This window comes from Amblyomma americanum, chromosome 5 (genome assembly GCF_052857255.1).
Source record: "Amblyomma americanum isolate KBUSLIRL-KWMA chromosome 5, ASM5285725v1, whole genome shotgun sequence".
NCBI classification, from domain to species: domain Eukaryota; kingdom Metazoa; phylum Arthropoda; class Arachnida; order Ixodida; family Ixodidae; genus Amblyomma; species Amblyomma americanum.
In genome coordinates, this window is record NC_135501.1 from 128,597,953 (window position 1) to 128,617,423 (window position 19,471).

A 19,471-nucleotide genomic window follows, 5' to 3' on the forward strand; every position below is an offset into this window, starting at 1 on the left:
CGTTTGCTGAGCCAAAGTACAAGTCGTAAACTGACCGAGAAAAAGAAGCACTTCAATCTATTGAGGAATATGATGGCAGACTTACCAACGTCACCACTCTAGCATAAGCATAACCTACTCAAATAAAACAATGTCTCCATAATTCGCTTCTTGCAATACATCCATTGCAATCGTTTGTATCTCCTCGGTCCTAATCGCCGTCCTCCTAAATACCCCCTCTGTCAACATAGAAACTTAGACCACAAAGCAATTGGAATAATTACGGAAGACTAAGTTAACAGATTCCAATTGTTCTCAGAACCCATGTCATGTTTGATCTCTCTAAGAACAAAAAAACATTAAAAAGCACCTAACCAATGGTGACCTAAAATTATCACATTTTTTTTTTTTGCAGCGAAGTATTTTTTGTTTTCGTGTCATGTAGATTTTGCGAGTTTTTGCTTGAGTGATTTAGCGCCATGCTTATGAATTTTATAGATTGCTTTTACATTATAGTGCACTGCCTGTATATAATGTAACATTTGTTGTGTACTACTGGCGTTTGGTGCTACTAATGTCTGGTAATATTTGAATATTTGGAATTTCTTTGTTGCGCCCTGCTGTGTACAATTTTTTACATACTGTGGCGTCGTTGGGCAAAATTTTTTGCCTTTTTACACAGTGCGCTCTTTCGCCTCAGAAACAAATAAACCGCAACATCAAACCGACTGGAACAAATAAGAAAACCTTCAAGGTGGAAGAATCAACCTTAAAACGATGAAAAAGGAAGAAGAATATATTAATAATTCTTACCCTTTAAAGTGTCACGAAATGTCTCAAAAACGCACATGGTGCGACCCTCTCAGCAACAGAGAAAACGGCTCTTTGCAACTGAGTTATTTCATCTTTGACCTAGATTTAAATGACTTGTACCTAGCCACCGTACTCAAAGTGACTGCACTAAAATGCGGCGTGTCAACACTTCTCCGCTCTCAGGGGAGCAAAGGGTGAGGGCGGAGGCAAGATGCCGCCAATTGTCATCGGCGGCGTGGTGCTGGTGCTTGTGGCCTGCGTCGGCCTCTTAGTGGCGACGTCCGGGCCCAGCGACGAGGGTGAGTCCTATCCGCCTCAACAGGCCAAGCGAGCAAGCAAGCTTGAAGTTATTTTAACTGAGCTATCGGAAGATATTGAATATTTATGTCAGACAGCGTGATGTTCTGCCATTTGCTACATTTAGGTGCGCTCTTCCTGTTTGTCTACGCTCATGATGTATATAACTAAAGAACGGGCAATAAAATGGGGTTGTCAGCGTCGTGTCGCCACTCTCCTCTGTCGATTGCAAGAGCTTTTTTTTTTTCGCCTCGAGCGCCAAGTGTTGCTTCCGAGTAGCCAGAAAGGAATCCCTGCTAAGCAGCTTCACAGCTCGACGCGGCTGGTATCCGAGCGGCTGTGCCGGAGGAATGAAGCTTCGAAAGACATTCTGCCAGTGATTGAAACGGGCTCGCATGCGAGGGCACGCTATGGTCCTCCCTCAGTTCATTGACTGCCTAGGGCAGGGAGTCGGCATTAAATGAAAGCGGAAGGGAGGGTTACGTGCATTTAATGTGAAACCAGTCGCGCTGTGCTCATATCCAGTACACCGTGTAGGATGGCGTTATTGCATAAGAAAGGTGCTTGATAAGGATAACACGAACCGTTGACAAGTCGCTTGAAATTAAGTCCCGGGACCCGTTAGTGCGGCTGCGACCGACCTCTTCGCCTGCGGGAGTAGTATGTTAGCCTACAAGGTGGCGCCACTTGTGCACTTATGCGCAAATGGGTAAGAGCTAAACCTATCTTAAATCACATAAAAAGCTTGGAGGCTGCTACAGACGAACACATACCCACATCCTCAACGTCTTGCACCACATACAGTCCACATTATACCCTAAAAAATGCCGGCTATGCGGGAGCACCCAAATCTGTATTAGATTACGTGGATAAGTGTAGTGAATTGGTCCTGTTGGTCAGCGTCCATAGTTAAAAACAGCGCTAGTCGTGTCTCCGTTGTTTCCCATCCTTCGCACTCTTCTAAGTATTAATACTACAAGGGCTTGACAAAGCGTGCAGGCCGTCCCCAAACTCTCAACCTGAGCAGGCCGTGCCGTCCAGCTCGAGCCTGGAGGACCAAAAGCAGCTGGTTTACCGGACGCATCAAAGAGCTAAGGCCGTGCACAAAGACTCACGCCAGTTCGGGAGACACGGAGTTCGTTACTGAGCAACATGTTCTTCGCCACGAACACTAGTATACCCATCTGTAGTGTACAAAGTCTTTGTAGCCTTTCAATAACACTGTCTTTATTATCTGCCTTGAAGCCTTGAGCTCCTACCTCTAGGGTACGGCCCAGTATAATCAGTACTCAGACGCCCAATAGTAATGGCTTTTAATGAAATTATGAAATTGCGGAGTCTCAAACTGGAATTGTTCCGACACCCTTTGCACACAGTTTCCGCATGCCTTTTATATGATGTGCATGACGTTGTGCGCAGTCCGCATGAAGTTCGTCTTCTCTGCATGTGTTTCTGTACAGTGCATACAGACTTTAGGTGTTGCATGTGTTTTCCGTGTGAGTCATATGGGAAGATTTTAGAATTATCAATCTATATATTATTTCGTCGGAATCTTCTTATAGCCATATTTCGCCGCAACATGCTTAATTTTCAGAGAACAAAATGCCACCGTCCAGGCTGATCGGTTGTGCAATTTCCATCGCGCCTTGTTATGTATCGTGAAAGCGGACTGCTGTTCGTGTTCGGCTCTCTTTGTGTCAATTTGTTCATAAGAAGCCTCCATGTAAATAGACAAGCAGATTTTAAATTTTTTTCAAAGCAATCACGTTTGCCGGACAAGCGAATGAAACCGCTCACCGGAGCTTCTTGAAAAAGCTAAAGCAGGGGACAAAAAAAATTGGCGGTGGTTTAGCTCTGGTTAAGCCTGGAGTGACGCGATAGCTACAGCTGGCCGAGTGGAACTCGGTCACTTGACCAACCACGTGATCAGCCGCGGCACCGCGCCGCCAGCAGCTGCTCCGCACCACGTGACCAACCACGCGACAGCGTGGCGGCGACGCCACCACGCTGAAGGCTCGAAATACTACCGCGATGTATCTATCGCTCACAAACTGTCAATCAGATGACGCGACATCGCTGCTGGTTAAAAATTCTGCATAGAAGCATTAGCCATTCGTGACGCATTATGTCCCAGGAGCAACGCAAGTTCGGCGCACATGTGGGTGCGCTGGAACTGAGAGGTTAAAATAACGTACCGCTTCTTACTGGACGGGCGCCAACGATCACTTTTATTATTAGTGCATTGGCACTGAGCTGCTTTGTCGTTCTCATGTCCAGAAGTGTCGAAAGCATGCCCTAATTTGGGCTTCGCTTCTCAAATTTCGTAGTGCCCCGTCTCACAGTGTGGGAGCCGTCAAGTTCACGTGCGTGCATTCTTTTCTTTTCTGAGGTTCAGGATCCACTACTGGAGAGAGTGGCGGCCCAGGTGGCCCAGCAGGGCCCGATGCCCCCCCCCCCCCCCCCGGAACAGGTGGTACAAACTGAGCTGCCGCCATTTTGAATCTCTTCGATGAATTCTAAACACACGCACATGCGTTGAGGCCGAACGAAAGCAGAGTACATTGAAGTGGGCAGGTGTTGCCCGTTCGTTTCCTTTCTGCCGTGAAAAATAGGTTCGAGGAAAAACGGAACGCCACTTGGGGGATAGTCAGTCTTGCCATGGGAAAATAATCATGCTCTCTTTGATATCGACCACCCCCGAGCTGACCGGGCTGTAAACGTATAATGCAACTTGGAACAACTCTGCATCGTTTGCGCAAGCGTTTGCCGTTCTCTTATCTCATATCTAAGAATTCCAAATGTGCAGTGTAGTTACGAAGGTGGGTGTATTTACTAATCCCTAAATGTACAGAACAAATTTAAGTGGCCAAGGAAAGTGCGTAAGAAAGAAGAGCATTTCATACATGAAGACCAAAGAAAAAAGAAGCAATGGTGCTTTGTACTTCCTAAAATACCTTGCAAATAAAGAACAGAAAAAAAGCATTCATTGAAAGCGAACAATGCCTAACATTGTAACTCTTTTGAACAAAAGATTTTCCAGTCGCGGGGGCTACGTGCAAGGAAAGGACGGCGGTATGTGGTGTTGCTAGGCATAGTTGCACGTGGTTGTAGGCGCTATTTCTCGGGGCACAGAGATACAGTACTGAAAAAAAAGCACATGGAATAAAACGAACCACGTAAGCGAAAACTCCGATAACCTCGCGCAGGCAAAAAAAACCGCTCCCCGACCAAACACTACGGTGGCAGGTGATGAAATAGCAAGTCACTGCTTAAAAAAATAGAAATCCAAGGGTTTACTTAAGTCTGCTTGAGACCAGTAATGCGAAACAATTGGTCTTACTGCTGCCGATTATGTTGCTTATAGCTGCTGATTGTTACGCACGCGCTAATTGGTCCCGACGTGGTAAGCGGTCGCGGTGTCGACGGAAACGTTGCGCCATCTGGCTCCCTCAGGACAAAGAGCGCATGCGCAGTCGTGGCCTCTGCGACCGGCTCCGGCAGCGCCGCTCTCTATCGAAGAGGCCACGGCGCAGTGGCAGGGCGAGGTACACGCTATGCTAAACGTAATTTTCCCTTTTCTCTGCACGAGCTTACTACAGGCTTGGCGATTCTCCGTGACACTCTGCTGTACGCTCGGAGCGCCGTGTTGTCGTTGCGTTGTGGTTTCAGGGTGCTACTGTTTCACCGTGCAGTGATTTAGATGCGCCCTTTCTTGGTGCTGTGTTTTTTTGTCGCCCGGGCATTGTCTGTTTGCGTCATAGTGCCCTGTTTTGCTCGAAAAGCAGATCGACTCCAGTGCGTAATACCCGCCGCGGTGGCTCAGTGGTTAGCGCGCTCGGCTACTGATCCGGAGTTCCCGGGTTCGAACCCGACCGCGGCGGCTGCGTTTTTACGGAGGCAAAACGCTAAGGCGTCCGTGTGCTGTGCGATACCAGTGCACGTTAAAGATCCCCAGGTGGTCGAAATTACTCCGGAGCCCTCCACTACGGCACCTCTTTCTTCTTTCACTCCCTCCTTTATCCCTTCCCTTACGGCGCGGTTCAGGTGTCCAACGATATATGAGACAGATACTGCGCCATTTCATTTCCCCAAAAACCAATTATTATTATTATTATTATTATTATTATTATTATTATTATTATTATTATTATTATTATTATTATTATTGTCTGTATCGCGTTTTAACTGGTGCTGTTATTCCCGTGCCATTACATACCAGTGTAAAGTCTCCTGCGTTGCACGGCCTCGCGGGCATGTACATTTTGCTGTGGTACATCGCATACGGAACGCTCACGTCAATGCGGCGACAATCATCGAGGGTCAACAACCAAAATAGTTAACCGTCAGCATTCACTTGAGAATATCATAGCAGCTTGAACGAAACTTATGCACCTTTCCTCAGACAAGGATGCTTGAATTACTTTTTTTTGGCGCTGCATGGATGCGCCCAGGTGGAAACTACGCTGATTAGAGCCTGCTGCACTTTAGGGAATCAGCCTAAACACATTGCACTAATGGTGATAGTCGGCGTTGTAGCGAGGACTGGCTTGCGCGGCACGGGTGCGCTGTAAGGGTCGATAAAACCCAAGTTGAAAAGAAAGCACGGGATAGCGTCCGAGTTTTACAGTTAGCTTAATGGTTTCGTGGCACTCTCGCACTTCGTCCGCCTCGGCAGGATTGACGCGGTAACAATGCATGCTACACCACTTCACCGTGATCACCAGAAGCGATTTTTTGTCAGTGGCATGTTTTAATGTAATAAGGGACGTTTAATTGCCCCTGTAACTCTGAGAAAAACTGCTGGTGACTCCGTCTGAAAGAACTGGCATAATCAAATTAGAGGAATTAAAGCCTCAAGTTAGCGTTCATGACATTTCTGAAGAGATATTATAGAGAAAATTCAGAGACACGTGATCCCATTATAATGAGATATGTAGTCATGTATGACTTGCCACTGCGACCGCATTAGACGCTGCTATGCCTTTACTGCACGGGGCGTCAGTTCAGCGCTAGTGAGGTCACTTACAGTGGCAATGCTGTTTTACGTCACGCCCCTCCAGTTAATTGTAATGCTCCGATCTAGTGATGTCATTTTCGGTGGGAATGCTCCGATCTGGTGATATCAATATTTTTTTTCAGCGAATGGGAATGCTCAGATCTCGTCATGTCATTTTTCTCCAGCCAACAGGAATGACCCGGTCTGACGACTTCACTTACCTGCAGCCAATGGGAATAGATTATCACTGACGACGGTTTGTGACTCCATGGGGCTTGTAATGCGCCAAAAAAAAATGACCCGTGCAAGAGTATTGCGCCATGCGACCAGCCTTAATTAACAGGCGAAGCTTTCTTGAAGCCGTCCCCCTTTTTTTTTTATCTTCTCTGGGCCGTAAAATGCTTGCCCCTCACTAAGTGAACGCCTCACGAGTCGTCGCATCGGCCTACTTTCAACCATCTTATTTTCATGACTGGTGTTCTAAGCGGTCGCGTGATGGTTTCTTTTAATACAGATAACATTTTTTTCCTCAGTGCCTGCAGTTCATACACACTTGAATATCAGCAGGCCAAAGATCGGCTGATCTAGAAGACCGCATAGTGGCCCGCTCTGGGGATAGGTCACCTGGTCTACAAGTTTGCGCTTCAGGTCACATATCTCGGCACAAGCGTCATGCTGGACTGCTCACTTGACATGTATATGGCCTTGTATCTCGCTATCATCATTATTGGTCTCTTGAGGATGATATCTGTGAAAGTTTTTTGTCCCTGTTGATGAGCAATACTACAACGTTTTTTTTCCGCACAGGAGGTGATACCTCAATAGACCCGTCAAGTAAGTTCTCCATTGCTCCTACGATGTCACAAAGGGCTTAAAAAAGGGCTAGTGGAAGGTATCAGTGCGCATTGTATTTTTGCTCCTTGAGGCGCTGAAATTCAGCCAGCATGATATTAAGGCGAAAGCCTTTAATGGCTCATACTGTCGTCCGTCCGTTAACAGAGGGTGTCACACGTGTTAACTCAGGAACTAAAAACAATGGGAGAAAATGGTTGCTTTCAGATAGAGAAGAAAAAAATGAACCTAGAAGCCAAGCTTGAAGACTGTAGAGTAATTGTAGTCAAAATGTCAAAACTGCGTCGAAATAGCGCGGACGTCAATATAGCTACGGGGACGATGTGACATCACATCCACCGGAAGTCGTCACAACAGTGTAAACTTCTACAGAATGGCCGGAAAAAGGTCGGATTTTTGTCAAATTAGATGGGAAAATGAGGAATTAAGCGTAATTAATACTTAAGATCCCCAAAAGATGTATAATTTGGGTATCGATATAGCCTCGGGAAGGGTGTGACGTCACATCCATCGGAAGTCGTCACGGCATAGTGAATATTATCACATAAGCAGTCGGCTTTCGCCTGTCAACAGTTTAGTTGCCAAAGTGTCTCGTATTTTTTTATTGCCGGAGAAACGTTATTATTAGGCAGCTGTATTGTCAACAGTAGTGATAGACGCAGAAGTAAGGTTTCAGTAAAAAATAACGCAACTTCAGTGCCCAGGTAGAAGAGCAGTTTTTTGCCTATTTTTCAGAACGAACGAATTTTGTCAAGTATTGCGGAGTCGCCCTTCGTGGTGACAACATGGCTGTCGTGCAATTGCACCGCATTTCGGTTACAAGAATTTTTGTCACGACGAAAGCAGATTCCAAAATGCTACGATGATATGTGCTGTGCTCATATAAGCATAGGTATTTGACGTGTTCTAAGCACTCGAGTTTTGTCGGTGCCGCAGTGGTACTGGCAGCACGAAAGAGGTTTTGTTTAATGCGAGAATATGGAGCGCTGAACAAACTGTGGCGGAGCAACAAGCTATTGCAAAAGCGACGGCCTTCAGCTTCTAGCAGGGAGCACGCTAAGCCCGACTAAATCCATGGCACACAGTGGGCTATGATGCTGTGTGAGCTTGAATGTTTGCCTAATCCTACTATATTCTGAAATCTGGAGAGGTGCGTTTTTTTTCTACTGGAAGTGTATTGTTTCCAGGAAAGTAACTTACCTCTACTTACCTAAGACGATCACACAGAAAGGCATGACAGGAAGGGCGCTCACAGGATCTGACTCGTTACATTAATTTAGAAAGAATGCAGTCAGCGCATGCGCATTTATGGCCATAGCGTTATACATAAATTTAATGAGCGTGCGTTTCAGTAAACTTAGTTTGAATTAGCGCCCGTCCTGTTAAATCTGTCTGTGCGCTCATCTTAAATATGTATAGCTGAATTGCTTTTCTAGAGCCCAACAATGTGTGCTACTAAAGATAATTTGTTCAGAATTGCTGGGTAGCGTCGGGCAGCCATCAACACCCTCCATATATGAAAATCGGAGGACTCATTTAATTTGGAAGACCGGCCACCGGAAAAAAATTCGAAAGGAAGCTCAAAATATTGGAAGTAGGCTTACCAGGAAAATGAATTAAGATCAGTTAGTGGGTTGGTTGAGGTGGATTAGTGGGTGGGATTAGTATAATAATGTATGATGATCCCATGAAAGGTACTCGAAATTTCCGAAGGCGCTGACTTATTCATACCATATGAGGGCATTGTAACCGGTTCTAAGCGGAGTTTTGGCAAGAACAACCTTAGACTAAAATTTGGTTAAGATGAACTCAAGCTTTTTTTGTGAATTTCTGAGGTTTGACTGCACCGCCATCTACTGCTCGTCCAGTGATCGCGAAGTCCATATTAGCCGCAGCGTCACGAGATTGAGTCGAGTGGCCGCGAAGAAATATTCATTACGAACTTAAAAGTATTTCGCCGCTGAGCTACAGCCAACAGAGCCTTCCGAAGAGCCAAACAATCCAGTTTCGCAGTGAGCGAAAGTCGGCTGGAATTGTTCTCAGAGCGTGACATGTAAAATAGCGTAACAGCACACAAGAACAAGCAAGAACATGCGCGAGTGCTCGTGTGTGTTCTTGAGGCTGTCCTGTTAAGTCTTTAGGCTTCCAGGCTATCTTGTTAATTCGCACGTTGCACGCCCGCAGAATGGACCTACTTCGGAGTAGAACTTGGGACACTGAGCAGAACTGAACACGGCGTGAGCGGAAAAGTGTACGCTGCGACGGAGTCCCTGATCTGCATCACCGAATTCAATTACGACGGCACAGGTCCCGGTAGGTATTAATTAGCCAGCAACTCATTTGACAGGAAATGTCGACCACGGTTGCTCCAAACTCCCCAGGCCACAGGGTGTGTTTGTGAGCACTTTGGTGGTGTCAGCGACAAGCCCCGAAACTGTATATCCCGTGGCCGGGAAGGGCACTCAATTTCACCTATAAGAGCAAATGGCCGACAGTACCATTCAATAGCAGATTTGTTGAGCCGTGCACTGTGCAATGTGAGTTCTAGTTAAAGAACTGCTCGTCGAAATTTCCGGAGCCCTTCACTACGGCGTCCTCCTTAAGGTAAGTTGCTTTTAGACGTAAAACCCCCATAAACCACAAACCTTTGGTCTGGGAACCATTCCTGCATGAGCATGTGGTGATCTGCGTGCCTTTCATGCTCAGTGGCAATCACAGGTTGGCTGCCTCTTCCTTTGAGTGATGAAAGTGTTTTCACGAATGTACAGGCTCTGCCAAAGGTAGCCAGGCGCATGGCTTGCTTGTCAGCCGCATAGCGAAGTAAATATATGCTAACCCTTGTCTTCACCTTCCAAGACCTTTCTCCTCTTCGGGGAAGCCGTAAGGGCATTGAGGAACAAACCATGCATCCTGGTGACGCTTATTGTTGCCTACAGGTTTGAGCATCGGCTGGGCATGCGGGAGGTCAGGGTTCGACCCTCTCGGGTACCCATAGTAAGACAAGGGGCACACGCTTCTCCCTGGCCTCGTGCTCCGTTTATCTGTGAGGAAATGATTGGAAAAGGTACTTCATCTCTTGTGGTCACAAATGCTTTGTGACATGAAGCTCTTTTGTCAAAGCTGCCCTTGCGGCACAGGAATTCAGCCCCGCCATCAAGTGGAGACGAGGTTGTGCTAAACCACCCGCGGCGATAGCATTATACTGCCAGGAAACAACGAAACGAAATTCAGTGTTCAAAAGCAATGAAATCTCTTTAAAAAATTAATTTTGCCCATTTGAGTGTCATAACGTTACAAACGTTACAGAAATAGGGCTTGGCGCAGCCATCATCGCATCGGGTTTTAGCAAAATCATCTTAAAAGTAATTGCGTTAATACGCTATGCATTTTTCGTGAAGCGGATGCTTAGCATGAGGCGTTCCCATAATAAATTTTCACCACGGCGAGCGAAATTGTGAAGATTGCTTGGATGCATATGCGGCCATGCTTTCGTTCTTAACTTATTAGCTCATATGGGTAAGGGGGCTTTGGACCAATGTTTTGCACGAGCCATTAATATGACCAATGACAGTCGGTCACGTGACCTGGCAATCTGATGGCGTCATTTCGTGCGGGTGACAACCACAGTTTCTGAAGGAGGAGGGGCTTCTGGCTGTAACAGGGGCTTACGCTGTCTTGGCAATGGTCCGTTATTTGGTGAGCTCTACAGCACCGCGACCGGTGTGGGCTTCGCCATTTTACTGGTTCTTCGGGGACCACTGTTGGGAAGTGTAGCTGGCTTGCCTTTGTGGAAAATGCGTGCTTCGCTGTAGAAAGCGATGACAGCAAGCTCGGGGTATTGTCACCAACCCTAACGAAGAATTTCTGGTGAAAAAGGTAGCTTGCTAAGCGAGTTTTGCATTACGATAAACAGCGTTGGATGAAACGGGCGAAGAGACGTGCACGCGTAACTGAGAAGACAACTCAACTGCATTGGAGAAACGCTCCGGACTGTGTATTAATCACAATAAGAAATTGTTTCAGTTACAACGAGTCTCACATATTAGTTTTATTTTCGCCTGGCTATTTTTGTGCCTAGAAAGCCATCATCTTCATCATCGACATCAGCCTACCTACGTCGACAGCAGATGAAAGGCCTCTCCCATATCTCTGCAGTTAAACCAGTCTAGTGCCAGCTGCAGCCAGCTGATAATTCCTGCAGACTTCCTATGGTAGGATACAATTGAAAAATGCATCCGGGAGGAAAGGCCGCCCAGCCAGTGGAACCGATCGTTTGTTATGCGTCGCGGTTAATCCTCTGCGTTCAGTCGCCGGTAGTTGCCAAGATCCTGCAGGAAGTGGGATTAACTGCGATATTATAAAGACCGGTCGACGCTATTTGTGGAGCGCATTCTTTAAGACAGATTTGGCCCTAAATTTTTGAGTTGGCCGAGTATAATCTCATCCGCCCACGTAACATTCTGCCCCCCCCCCTTCCCGCTACTACGGCTGTCTTCGTTTGGAATCGACTCCATTACGCTTAACCAAGATAAACACCGATTATCTTGTCGTGCAAATATGCCCAGCCGATACCCATTTATTATTGTTGATTTCTAGTAGCATGCCATTAACTCACGTTTTGTCACCTGACCCACTCTACTCTCTTCCTTCCTCTTCCATTGCTCGCTCCGTTGTTCTTAACTTGAGCTGAACCCTTTTCATTAGCCTCCATGTTTCTGCTCCATAGGTGAGCACCAGTAAGAGAGAGCAGTCTTTCACTTCATTCGTGAAGAATACTTGTAAACTTCTATGCAACACCTGAAGGTGCCTGTCGAATGCAGTCCACCCTATAGCAGATTAACTATCTTACCACTTGCAACGCTTCGATAGTAAACTGCGGTTCCACTCCAAGACTTGAAGATCACTTGTTTTTTGCATATCAATCCTTTGGCCTGCCATTCAGGTCCTCGGTCGTGCTTGGCAATTCATTCTCTGAGGTACTTAAGAAGGCGGTGTCATCAGCGCACAATAGATTAAGGTATTCTCCCTCACTACCCAAGTATTCGCCATCACAATCTATGAATACCTCCGGGAGACAAACGATTAATATAACCAAAGAGGTAGTGTCACCTTGCATGGCACCCTTCCCGATCGGTATTTTCTCACTTCTGTGAAGAAAGTCTATGGTCGCTGTGCAACCTTTATGGGCATTTTCTAAAATCCTAAGCCGCACAGGTAATCGGCCTTATATTGGAAATGCATTGTTTCACTCTGGACCTACGTAGGACGGGCCTTTGCCAATATATTACCAATATTTTGCCAATAAATTGTGCTGCTTGGCACCCCTGCAAGTGCCTCGCCTACGCCTTAGTTACGCAATTCCTGCGTACTGCTGTGATCTCGAGTGCGTTCAGTGACATTTAGGAGGTGATGAAAAACTAAGAGTAAATTGCTCTTTAAATCGACAGGTTCTGGATATTTTGGAAAAAAATTTATACCAGCCTTTATTATATTTATTTTATTATACCAGTAGTTTTTTAGCGTATTGGAGGTCATACCGTGTTTTTACGAGGGCATTTTGCTGCATTATGAGCCTCTCGAGGTGCTTCTCAGGTGCGCTCAGTGCTCTTTATAGTTTTGTGTATTTGTTATGTGGTGAAGTTTCAAAACCTTATGTGCTTACAAAAAGGAATAATTAACTCCAAGCTACTAGTGGTTAGTAAAAGAACCCGAGAGATGTAAGGATGCAGATCCTTAACGCCTCCCGTGAAACAGGACCGAGATCTGACGTTTAATTCCCACGCTCGTCGACAAAAAGATAAAGTGGCAAACGAACCGGAGCCAGTGACACCAGGGAAGGCTAAAAAAAAATAGCTGCTTAAGTAACGCGCCTAACTCCGCCAAGCAAGTCTCCATGCCTCTTCCATTTTCTAATGCTTAAGATCTACAGTAAAGTCTTACACGGATGAACTGTTTTGCAACGTGGCACCATAACGATCTCAAGACCACCGCTGGCCACCTGATCACAAGTCATCGCCATGTGACCGGATGGGAACGGCTTAGGCCCTTACGAGGGGTGGGGGTGGGGGCGGGGGTGGGACGAGGGCTGCTTGTAGCAGCTTTCCTTTTAAAAAGCCAGACCTAAAAATGATGTGACAGCCTGTGCACCAAGAGGAGAGCAAAATATGCACAGAAAATTAATTGTCTCCGAGGAAACGTTAACAAGAAAAAAAACTGAGACTAAACAGTTATCAGGCCAAGGAATGACGCAAAGCAAGTGTAGGTCGACCGAAAATAGCATCGTCCAGACGAGTAGCACACAAGTGTCGGCATAGAGGTCACATTTACTTGAAAACCTAAAATCTCGCAGCTAAAAATTGCGCCAATTCCAGCCAAGCGAAAGAAGAGCAGATCTAAAGGGCGGCTAATTCCAAAAACAAAGGCGTTTTTGACTGAGCAATGCCAACACGGTGTTGACGCTCAGGATTCGGGCTTAGGATCGGATGCCTGAATAATTTCCAGTACATTTTGTGTACGCCCGCGAGCCTTATTTTACGTTTTGTCGAACCTGGGCTTCCACTTGAACCACCACCCGCCCTAAGCGGTCTGAGTGACTCGGTAGTTTAGGCAATGTTTAAACATGGTCTTGCCGACCTTGCCGAGACGAAGTGCTCTGTTCGAAACTTTGATGAGCGGGCAGAGGCTGTCCTCCTCACCCTCGCCCATTTTTGGTCACATGCCACATAAACGTACTTGGAGAAGTGGCCTGGTCGAAAAATACCACAGAGCCGGTTCCAAAATACAACGGAAATTTTGTCCTGTCGTTACAATTTTTGTTTTGCTGCGAAACTCTGTTGTGGTGACAGAACGGGATCCATCGTTACGACAGGGGACTGCTCAATACTGCAGAAAATCATGTTGCTACTACAAGAATTTGTTGTGAGTTCCCAAAAGACTACAGGAAAGCCTGTTGTTGAAACAAAAATTTTCTGCTTTTCGATATGGAATAGAAGAAAGCTGCGTCGCATATCTTACAAATCGCTGACAAGGTCGCTCCCTCTCTTCTCTCCGCAGACGCCGAAGTTATGGCTGGAACGACGGACACACCCGACTAAAGTGGCGAGGTGCTGACGGACGTGAGAAAAAAGTGGGCCACCTGGCAGACGAAAAGGATGGTTTTGAAATACTCGCTCAATGCGTTGATTTGTCATTACTCATGCCGGACTAGTCAGCACGACCCTGATGAGTGGTCCTGGCAAGAGAGGCGTGCAGCACAAATTACAGTAGAATGTGAAGGACGCTTAATGAAAGTTCATAAAAGGGATGGCTACGTTCTTTTCGTATAACAAAAAAGTAACATGACGCGTTGTCGTAGAAATGGAAAAACTGAAATCCCCAGCCCAGACGAGAAAAAATTGTGAAGAGAAGCAGGTGTGCCGTACAACTTGATACAAGAACTCCTCGGAAATAGAGATTCTGTTCCATAATTTATTTGTAGAGAAACCTGTGTTCAAACGCAAAGGGAAAAGAAAGGACGCACAGCACAGTATCATGGTGGCAGTCTAATCTACGACTGCAACCCGCGTCGCCAGAGGTGCCGATATTATGAACGCACGTCGCCCGACACAGGGGCGAAATCGGCAAATGTGGGTCTGACTCCTAGCGCACTGCACTCGGATACAACTCTAGAACGGAGTAGTCCTGTCAATGGACCCCCTTCCAGCCAGTGGCGTCGACCGGTCCTCATGAGCCTGCTAGCGTGACAATGCAGGGTGTGGCGCCAGAATGCAGAGAGGGGCCTAACCCCGAGCATAGAGGGAATAGATTATCCTCTTTCTTCTGTCACTCCCTGCTTTGTCACACTGAAAGGGTCATGAGAATCGGCCGACGCCATTGGCTGGAAGGGGATGGCTTTGACAGGGAAAAGCTGCGGCGATGTTAAGTTGTATTCGGATATAAAAAGCGTCTCGTGAGTGACTAATTGGCATGTTGCCATGTTCTTTCCATATAAAAAAAAATAACATGACGCCTTGTCGTAGGAATAGAAAAACTGGAATCCCAGCCCAGGCGAGACAAAAAATGTGAGAGAAGCGGGTGTTTTCTAAAACTTGAACTCCTCGGTTGCTGTGCTTGTTAAAATGGTGCCTCTGCCTTTGCAGTCGTGTTGGGGCCTTGTAGCACATACGTTACACTCATGTTCTACATTACGGACTTTCTGGTTATCCGGCACACCTTAGTCGTTGCAACGTTTTTTTAGAATCTGAAAAAGGAAACGATGCACCTTGATCGCCTTGAGGGCACAGAATGGCCACGCTGCAAACCTATAAGCGGGCCATGAGGGAGACTTGTCTACATGTAGGTATAGTTTAATCAAGAAAAAAACCTAATGCACACTGACACAACGTTGCTATTTTGGCTAGTGAGAAAATTTACAGGCTGTCACGATAGCCGGTAATGCGAAATTTGATCTCAGGTCTTCACTGCTGGCACGTGGCATGTTACGCTAACAGCCGCCCTCCCCTGGCAGCTACCTCCTGCTCCGTTCCATACATAGCAGACAACGCTGCAAAGGCTAGCGTGCCTGTTCGCGCAGTCATTACTCGTGCCAGACTAGTCAGCACGGGCCCGGTGAGTGGTCCTGGCAGGAGAGGCGTTGCCTGCAATGTCTGCGCCCCAAAAATAATTCTTCCTAAAACCGAAGTTGTTAAGGGATTCATTACTCATTGGCACCCACCCAAGCGCAGCCATACGGCTACAAAACTTTTGACCAATCCTGTTCCCACTCCGAGGTATTGACCGATTCGCTCTCGCCCTACCATAAGCTTGCCATCCCGGTTAGCACAGTTGGTAGAGCGACTGCTCCGGTGAAGCGGTGGTCCCGGGTTTGAACCCCGGACCACGAAGAATTTTTCTTCTACAATGAAGTTTCTGAGAAAGCTGTACAGCTTTCCTTTGTAGCCGTATGGCTGCGCTTGGGTTGATGCCAATCAGGAATTACCGCCTTAATACAAACCTACTTCATCTTGGGGGACTCCCCTAAAACATTTGGCCTAAAACCAAAGTGAACACAAGCCTATTTCGTGGCGACAGATCTTAAGTGCCATGAATGGCAATCTCCTGTGGTTTGTTTTACTTACCACATTTTCGTCTCCCAACTCATCGTGACTTCCAGAAATAATTACTTTGACGGTCCGATACGCGGCTGAAAGGGCGAATCGCCCTTACTCCATCCGCGCTTAAAAAGTAGTGCACAATCGGTGAATGTTATCGCCAGAGGCTGCGAGCAGTTCAAAACGTACTGGTAGGTGTGGATGGTAGAGTGTTAAATCACTGGCGAAAGTAACAAAGCCCGTACGGACACAGCTCTGAGGAGGAAGGCTGCAAGGAGTAATGCGCCGCATCTTTTTCAACATCGCATCAACCGAGTCGGTTCTGTCGCCTGTGTGCCCTGCACCGAGAGTGCGCTGTTTTCGCAGACGAGCGAAGCTGTTGGCTTTCATAGTTCCTGAAGCGCTTCGCGTCAGATGTGCGGCAGTTTAATCACGAATTCTCTCATCAAGAGACGGAAAAACTCGTCCAGGTGATAGAGCGAACGCTTCTCCAGTGGTCAGCGCAGACGTTGAAGGCGGGCCGAGTGCACAGAAGAAGCGTGTTGGCGGAAGAAGTCGCGAGCGGACGACGAAGCTAGACGATTCTGAGCTGAGCGTGTTGCGAAGGGCGGTAGACCGCTTTTTTTCAGAGAGGGGACATTCCTGCCATTGCCAAGGTGGTGGCGCATTTCGAAAAAGACACGCTACCGACCATGTTGACAGCGACAATGCATAGGAGACTGAAGAAATTTGGCTTCCGGTACGAGAAGTGCTCTTGGAATGCAATGCTAACCGAAGCGACGCATAGTGTGCAGTGTCGCCGCCGGTACCTGCGCCAGACAGGAGAGACGCCAGGATAGACCTATATTTTTCACCGACGCAACGTGGGTCAGTGCCGGCCACACGACAATTCGAGTGTGGACACACTGCACTATTAACCACGAAGCACATCGATCCGGACTGTGGACTGGTCTACAAAACCTCAGTGGCAAAGGTGGCAGGCTTATTGTGACGCATTGTGGCAGTGAACGAGGTTTTGCCGAATTCGCAGCGGAAGTTTTCCGAGCTAAAAAAAGAAAAAACTCAGCGAGGAACACTACAAAAAGTGGTTCTCCCGGAAACTTCTCCCTCTATTACCGCCAGGCAGCGTTATAGTGATGGACAACGCGCTATATCATTCTGTGAAGTAGGATAAAGTGCCGCCGATGAGTAGCCTCAAAAAGGACAGACAGGCTTGGCTGTCCGAAAACGGTGTCGCGTGGAGCAACGACAAGATGAAGGCCGAACTCATGAAGTCTGTCAACAACGTGCACACAGGTGGCGAGCGATACCATGTAGTCTTCACCCCTGCTGGCCATCTCGTTTTGCGCCTGCTACCCCACCACTGCCAACTGAACCTGATAGAGGTTTTCGAGCGACGTCATGGGTTTCGTGGCCAGTTAAAACAGAACGTTGAAGCTCCGAGACGTGAACCCTGTGTTTTGACAAGGCATCATGCAAGTGACTACCGAGAAATGGAAGAATTATGTGCAGCATGTTAGTGAGGAAGATGTAATGAGAAAACTGGACCACATCATCGACGATGTTGTTGACCAAGGAACAGCGATGGTTGTCAACCAGGAGGACGAGATAACCAGCAATGCTGAATCGAGTTGTGGTGAAGACGATGAGATGAGCCCCTTTAATGTGCTAACATGATACCTTAAATGTGCGCGCACAAGTCGGGACCATTCAGTACTGTCGCAGTGAGAGTAACGAAAATGAGGATATCATCCTCTCTGATAAGATATGGCAGACGCCGTAATGGAGGACTCCGGATTAATTCGACTGTTTGTGCGTTGCCTTTCGTACAGCACATGAACTTGTGCTTTTCACCACTCTGGAATTCGGCGGCCCCGGCCTCCATTAGACCCAGCTTAATAGTGCAGAGACCACGCTGGAGCAAAAAAAATTATATGCACATGACAGCAGCATTGGAAATATCTGTGATGTGAGAACAGAGAAACTGATACGAACAGGTAGTGGCAAAAAAGAAGTAGGGCCAGTCCCTTTGGAACGGTCGTCCGCCTGTCCAAAAACAAGCGAACAAAAGAATAAAAAGACAAAGCGGCGTCTGCTAGTACGCTACTAGAACACCTTCTTTCACATGGGTGGAGCCAACTATCTGGTGGGGCTAAAGTCCCTCAATGAAGCAGAAGCAACGAAAAGCTTTGATCTTTCCAGCTGCTCTCCTCTCCCAGCGTGCCTTTGTGAGCGGACATATCTGAAGGTTTCCCAATTCATGTGCTTCCCTTCCCGGCGACGCATTCTGCAATGCGCGGATCGGAAATGGTACACAGCACACAGTGATCGCTTCCTATGTTAATGTTGAGATTGTCCCATCTCACAGCGGGGATATTTTTTGCAAAGGTAAGGTGGGGGCGCGTACCCCTAGCTACACTGTTACCAATGCGCGTAGGTTTGTCAGGGTCGATGCGTGAGGTGTGCCTTAGCGCCTCAGCCAGAGTTTAGTTCCCTTTCTACTGTTAATTGAGTAGCCCCTTCTGAATGGGGCGCGTTAAAATCTCCGCGGCTGAATGCGCCTTGCGGATGAGGGTAGTCATTTTCATGCTGTTGTCTACAGGTGGACTGTATACATTGCTAATGTAGAGGGGGGGGGGGCGCGTTTTCAGTAAGATTTGTATGAAGGTATGAGAGACTTCCGACATTTCCAGATTAAGTTGATTTGTTGTGAGATTGCGGAGTACAAGTGCAGCTGTGATCGAACGGGGCTCAGCCGTCAATTTCTCGTTGTATGCTTTGTATCCAGTGAGCTTTACTTAACCGCCCATATCTAGAAGGGCTATGATTACCGGTCTTTTTGTTTGGGCCAAAACTGTATATTCCATAGCCTTACGCTTGGATCTGAATCCCATGTAGTTCCATAGCCATACTATAACAGGAGCGCGGGTAGCAGTACGTGAAGTTTGGGAATACCGCTGGCGGACGCACGTGCCGACGCGTCATCGGTGGGCGGGAGAGCCCAGTGCCGGTGCGAGGAAAAGATCGCATACACTTAGCGTTGCCGAAGTCATGGTCAGGTTTCTAGGGGCCGCTAGAGCGTCGACGCTACTTGATAGCGTGCAGACCTTAGATAACACCGTTTAGAAAGTGCTTGCAACGCTGGCCACCGCCTCGGTTACTTTGTTCAGCAGTGATACCTGTTTCTGGATAATCTCGTCGAGTCGTTCGTCTATTTTTGCAAGCCTCTGTTCGTAATTATTGTCTAGCTCATCTGGATATGGCCGAGGTACAAGCGGCGCTTTTCGTTTGATACGGCGGGTGCGATCCACTTCCAAGTATTCCTTGCGGGTGACCTCGACGCGAGTGCAAGTGTCACTCGACGTGTTATTATTTTTGGATTACGCATCCGCAGTTTCTTGCCACTTGGTTTTAGCGTTGGACAGTGTTGACTGTTGTTGGACTA

General features: G+C 47.2%; 1 protein-coding gene across 1 annotated transcript; it reads left to right on the forward strand.

Moving 5' to 3' along the window:
* The first annotated feature begins 981 nt into the window (after window positions 1-981).
* On the forward strand, window positions 982-14,109 carry LOC144135011 (protein Skeletor, isoforms B/C-like). Its single transcript, XM_077667789.1, has 4 exons — window positions 982-1,091; window positions 6,893-6,919; window positions 9,122-9,250; window positions 13,991-14,109. Exons 1-4 carry the CDS (start codon window positions 1,004-1,006, stop codon window positions 14,029-14,031), a joined length of 285 nt encoding a protein of 94 aa, XP_077523915.1. The 5' UTR covers window positions 982-1,003; the 3' UTR covers window positions 14,032-14,109.
* The last annotated feature ends 5,362 nt before the right edge of the window (window positions 14,110-19,471 follow it).

Bases quoted from the DNA above. Each gene is read 5' to 3' on its own strand.
- LOC144135011 (XM_077667789.1), top strand. From the start codon at position 1,004: ATGCCGCCAATTGTCATCGGCGGCGTGGTGCTGGTGCTTGTGGCCTGC. The intron at 6,920-9,121 runs GTAAGTTCTCCA...GCACGCCCGCAG, and splicing joins TACCTCAATAGACCCGTCAA to AATGGACCTACTTCGGAGTA. The intron at 9,251-13,990 runs GTAGGTATTAAT...TTCTCTCCGCAG, and splicing joins TTACGACGGCACAGGTCCCG to ACGCCGAAGTTATGGCTGGA.